This window comes from Arabidopsis lyrata (assembly GCF_000004255.2).
Source record: "Arabidopsis lyrata subsp. lyrata unplaced genomic scaffold ARALYscaffold_6, whole genome shotgun sequence".
NCBI classification, from domain to species: domain Eukaryota; kingdom Viridiplantae; phylum Streptophyta; class Magnoliopsida; order Brassicales; family Brassicaceae; genus Arabidopsis; species Arabidopsis lyrata.
In genome coordinates, this window is record NW_003302550.1 from 5079200 (window position 1) to 5084480 (window position 5281).

Sequence of the window (5281 nt, forward strand, 5' to 3'; positions counted from 1 at the left end):
AAGAGTACTACAAAACCAAGAAGATGTGCTCAATGAACGAAACTGGACGTGGGAACCCACAGACAGTGGCGGTCGTGGCATTACAAATATGAAAGAAACGAGTAAGCATGAATATGTCATAAAATCAAGAGTACGACAAAACAAAGAAGATGGGCCTAAAGACCGAAACTGGACGTGGGGAGCCCACGGACAGTGGCGGTCGGGGCGTTGCTAATATGAAAGAAACGAGTAAGCATGAATATGTCATAAAATCAAGAGTACGACAAAACAAAGAAGATGGGCCTAAAGACCGAGACTGGACGTGGGAACCCATGGACAGTGGCGGTCGGGGCGTTGCTAATATATTGTTGGTTTAAATATATAGATTTTTTATATTTAATTCTATTATATATATCAAGATATAAACACTAATAATTGTTTGTGATTCAAAAACACTATTAATTGTTGATTACTAATAATATATATCAAAAGTTATAGCGTTTTACCATAATTCTATATTAATGTCGTTATAAAAATTAGACTCTTGACAAAATTAATTCAATAAATATCCCTAACTTGATAACCCTAAATATTAATTATTAATTCTGGTCTTAATCAACATACAACCCCGCGCTGGGCGCGGGGACCTCCCCTAGTACTTAGTATTATCTATCTTTAAAAATAGAGATTGTAACCAACTTTACTGATATAATAATCTCATATTCATTCATGTTAAGTTACTTTCACATTGCCAACAAACCGAGAAAGATAAAAGAAAGAAAATGTCAGATGAATTGGATGTTGCATTCTGATGAAAGTCTGGGGAGAGACAACAGATTAGTTCGCAAGAGCTTGCTATTGTTGTCTGCGTCCACAACACTAACTTTCACAGTTTCAAGACATTCCAACTTTCCCAAGAAATGTCTCATCTGATCCAGCTCTTGAAAAGAACCTCCATACTCTGAAATCTCTAGAATCTTCACTTGACATGTCCATAAACAACATAATTCCTCTTCCTCCTTGACAATCTTCCTCTGTTTCTCAAGGATGCAAGGGCATGCATCTCCACATCGATTTGTTACTCTGTGCACAAGACCCTGAAACCGGAGACCAATTTGACATGTATAATATTCGGAAACACTAACAACAAACAAAAAGGAGTCTCAGTAAAAGAAACTGATAATAATACCTTGAGGACTAAAGTGTGTAGATTTGGACAACTCTTGAGCAAAAGTGGCATTACGCTCTCGTGATGAAGACAGAAGCTAAAATTCATACGTGCACGACTGAATTTCTGTTATAGGCGATTGAATTAGCTTTAATGAGACGATTTATAAACGCCTTAATGACATATTGTTTGTTGCAAGACACGGGACTGATCCGTTTTCATGAGGTGGTTCACGGATTGCTGGCGGGTCATGCCTGGAAAAATCGGGTCTATGACATCGAAATGGTGAAGGCTGATAAGAGGAGACTGTGGATGAGCTGATAAGAGACCTGATATGTCACCGTGTAGATCAATCTGGTAATATACACCACAAGGAAGACAGAGTGAGAGTATGATAGTAGTGAGACGCAAGAATCACTTTCCTTCTTGAAAAAAAAAGGAACCACTTTCTTGTTCACACTAAACCTATCCATATTATATATTTGGTTACTATTAATTTAAATACCAAAAACTTGTAAAATACTAAAATTTTTGAAAAATTTGGATTGAACAACCCTACCTGGTGCATTCCTTTCTCTAAAGTAAGATCAATTCCCAAGTCGGCCAAGCAACGAAATGAGAGAAGATCGCTGTAAACTCCAAGGTATCTTTTGATACATTCTTCCATGTTGCTGAGAAGTGTTACTACGGTTGGATAGCTCAATGCGTATCCGCCGCCTCCATATCCCATGTCGAAAGCGAAAATCGCGTTGGACCAAACGTTTTCCGAGTTCATTCCGATGTAATAGTGCTTCTTGTGGTCATACCTGTCAAGAGCTTTGACCAAATTGTCCAAGAAGAAGAGAGTATCATCATCTGCTATCACAAACCATCTTGTCTCTTTGGAAGCCTTCTTAAAAGACTCAAGAAGCGAATAAAAAAGGCGGATCTGAGTCTTGAATTTGTTTGTGATGAATGATTCTTTGTTGACAGAAAAGGGAGGAGATTGGTTAGGCCAAGGCAAGAGATCACGGCCAGGTGGTCTTTCGAGGAAAACATATCCTTTTGTGATGTTTGGTCTCCACCAAGGCTCTATGTAGCCTCTCCTATATCTCCAAGTCTTTGTACTACCAACAATGACAAAAAATAGATGGCTGATATTTGTAGGAGACTCTCTTGTAATTTGCAAGGACAATGATACTGAAGACGAGGAAGATGATGAAGAGGAGGAGAAAGTAAGGTCAAGAGGCGCAAAGAGTTTATGGGTCATCATTTTATGAGGATTGTTGAATGCAAATGTGTGTAGCAAGAAAAGTAGAGCACCGGAAACTGTTAAGGATTTCCATAAGGTAGATAATGATAGGTTTTGAAAGATGTGACTCAATTTGGTTGGTTTGGTGTTGCTACTGTTCTTAAATGCCATTGAGAGAATCAAATTTCACTAAATGAATTGGTAGAAAATGTGTCTGACGACTCCATACATATAGAAAAATAGTAAGTTACTAATGTAGAGGGGAAAAAAAAAAAAAAGAGAGGGGAATGTTGATCATGAGGGCTGATGTGCATAAATCATGTGATTTGGATGTTAAAGCTAGCAGGTGATCATCATTAATTTTAAAGCACTGAAACTTTCTCGTTTTAGAAAAAGAAGATAAAAGAAAAAAAAAAGAAGCCAAAATATGGGATGATGAAACAATTTTCATGCTGCTTCTATGCATAACTGCATGTAAACCATTTCATTTACAATATTACCATACATTTATGAACTTTCTACATCAATCTTGAACCATCTCACTCAGATATGAGATAACACACTTTCTTGTTTCTTTCACTTTCAAACGTTACCAAGAAGAAACAAAATAAAGGCTCACTATGTTTTGCTTTATATAATCATTTTTTTATTTCTTGAATAATCATCAAGATCCTTAGTAATTATAACTTTTTCAGAAGGTAACGTACAACTTGTAACTTAATTATATAGAAGAATGAAAATTACAACATTAACTAAACATTGCTGCTCTCCAAATTTCATTAGGCGATGAATTCGTCTCTCCTGCAATCTCTAAGTCTTATCTTATGTTTGCAACTTCTGCACCTTCATATTACACGTCGCAACATTCCACTTTTCTCGATCCCCTAAGAACAATAAAACACAATTAATTGAAATTTTTAGTAATGAAATAAAAATCAATGATAACAGTTCTGCTAAAGACACTAAGAATTCTCAAATATAGCAAAATCATTATATTTTATGACTAAAAAACATCCCTTTCTACAAAAAAAAATAATGATTAGATTTTAAACCCTAATGTGAATATGAGAACAAATCATACTTTTTGGGAAACTTGAATACTAGTCGTAACTCGTTTTGAGATATCTATGAGATAATAAAATAATCTAACCTGTTTGGGAGTTTTGGGAGAGAAGACTCGGATCCATGCGAGAGTATCCGCAGATATATTACCGGATAGGCCGGGAACAAGAAGTCAATGTTTCTAGGAAACTTCCTTGTGTAAGAAGTAACAACTTTTTCATTCTCTTGTTCAAATGAATCGAAGAAGAACCAGTGAGGAGCTTCACATGAATCTCGAGACACTGGTCTCGTGTTAAAACATGTAAGCTGGAAGGCATCCTCGGAGCCAAGGATGGAATGTCTCGATAGGACGCATCAATTGGCTGCGTGAGAATATCTTCTCATAGATACGAGGAGAGTATCCCCATGAAGACAACTTCATCAAGTATGAACAAAAGATATTGATCTCTAGTGCAAGCTACATACAAAATCTGCGGCAATTACAAGGTAAGCTAAACTAATATTCAACCCCGCAAAAAAAAAAAAAAAAAAAAAAAAATTTGTTATTTTGTTACATTATCAATAGAAATATTTGATCTAATGCTCTTATAATGTAAACTACTATCACATCATCATTAATATTTAAAAACACAATAAAAAAATACGTTGCTACGTGAGATGTATCATGCGTGCTTGAAGAGCTTCATACTAAGCCAATGAAAGTAGACAGCAACCAGAAGAGCTGGTAGAGTCAGTGGAGCCAAGAAGCAGTAGTACCTGAAGAATGTTTTTATATGAAATATGAATCATGAGATGACATACACGTAACAGATTTCAAGACGATGGATATCAATATAACAAGAATGATACACAAACAAACATTAGCCCGGAACAAGAGTGTACCTGTCATTCTGAATAGCTTGGATAATGGGATTGTCAGAGAGTGGAAACAATTTGGAGACTATAGCTACAAACACAAATTCAATGAAGGAAATGGAACCAACGATCACTAAAAAGCCTCCCCAAAACTTCATTCTCAAGACCCCCAAAATTCTCAATGTTTCATTCAAGCAGTCTCTGTAACAGTCCAAGTAGCATCATGTAACTCCTTATGCCGGTAGCAGAGATAATATAGTGATTGAGAGGATCTGAATTCAGTAAAGTAAGAAGCTGAGTTAAAGTCGTTATCTGAGTATAGAGTAATCATCAATTCCCATGAAATCCTAAAATCTGGAAATTTAATTATAACAAAATTCATTATCATATTAAGCCAAAGTTTCTTACTTTCCAATAAACCCAGTTCCTTAAATGAAATTTGTTTGGATTTCTTGTAGTATTAGCTAAAACTCAAGCCTAAAATCTCCCAGATTCATAAGAAAACTACCAAAGGCATCATCGTAAATGATACGAAATCCCTAAAAACTAAAAAAGCGACGGGAACAAAACTAAACTGAGAGAGAGAATGAAGGAATGAGCACAACTTACATCGGTTGAGAGATTCCCCTGAAATAGAGCAGACAACCGAAGATCGCAAACCAAACAAAGCAGAGGGGTAGAAGAAGAAGAGACCAAACCGGCGAACCAGAGCGGCAAAACAAGCCAGCATATCAAAATCGCTAAACCATCAATTTACCCAAATCGGACTGACTGATTATCAGTCAAACCGGTTTAATCTCAAACATTTCCGAACCAGAAAACTAATGTCCTCCACAAGCGGTCTAGACGGGTTTTGGTAGGCTTCCAAAAATATAGGCATAACTTGGCCCAGTCGTATTTTCCAAAATACACAAGTTTTAGGTTTAATTAATTTTCTTTCTTTATCAGGAGAAGCCCATTTGGGGTCTCACATGAGTTTTTATAAT

At 36.3% G+C, this 5281-nt stretch overlaps 2 protein-coding genes and 1 long non-coding RNA gene across 3 annotated transcripts; all 3 read right to left on the reverse strand.

Annotated features, from left to right (window-relative positions):
* Nucleotides 1–661: 661 nt before the first annotated feature.
* On the reverse strand, nt 662–1280 carry LOC110227646 (F-box/LRR-repeat protein At1g48400-like). Its single transcript, XM_021022587.1, has 2 exons — nt 1169–1280; nt 662–1076 (listed from the first exon to the last, which is right to left on the reverse strand). The coding sequence occupies exons 1-2, from the start codon at nt 1253–1255 to the stop codon at nt 765–767; spliced, it is 399 nt and encodes a 132-aa protein (XP_020878246.1). The 5' UTR covers nt 1256–1280; the 3' UTR covers nt 662–764.
* A 20-nt stretch (nt 1281–1300) lies between these two features.
* Nucleotides 1301–2590, reverse strand: LOC9309644. The gene is made up of 2 exons (XM_002873530.2): nt 1707–2590; nt 1301–1501 (listed from the first exon to the last, which is right to left on the reverse strand). Exons 1-2 carry the CDS (start codon nt 2547–2549, stop codon nt 1322–1324), a joined length of 1023 nt encoding a protein of 340 aa, XP_002873576.2. The 5' UTR covers nt 2550–2590; the 3' UTR covers nt 1301–1321.
* Nucleotides 2591–4089: 1499 nt separating this feature from the next.
* LOC9309645 lies at nt 4090–5235 on the reverse strand. The gene is made up of 3 exons (XR_002331331.1): nt 4905–5235; nt 4323–4567; nt 4090–4196 (listed from the first exon to the last, which is right to left on the reverse strand). It is a non-coding gene; the product is annotated as an uncharacterized LOC9309645 (long non-coding RNA).
* Between the last annotated feature and the right edge of the window lie 46 nt (nt 5236–5281).

Bases quoted from the DNA above. Each gene is read 5' to 3' on its own strand.
- LOC110227646 (XM_021022587.1), bottom strand. From the start codon at position 1,255: ATGAATTTTAGCTTCTGTCTTCATCACGAGAGCGTAATGCCACTTTTG. The intron at 1,077-1,168 runs GTATTATTATCA...CTCCGGTTTCAG, and splicing joins TACACACTTTAGTCCTCAAG to GGTCTTGTGCACAGAGTAAC.
- LOC9309644 (XM_002873530.2), bottom strand. From the start codon at position 2,549: ATGGCATTTAAGAACAGTAGCAACACCAAACCAACCAAATTGAGTCAC. The intron at 1,502-1,706 runs GTAGGGTTGTTC...GTATATTACCAG, and splicing joins TAGAGAAAGGAATGCACCAG to ATTGATCTACACGGTGACAT.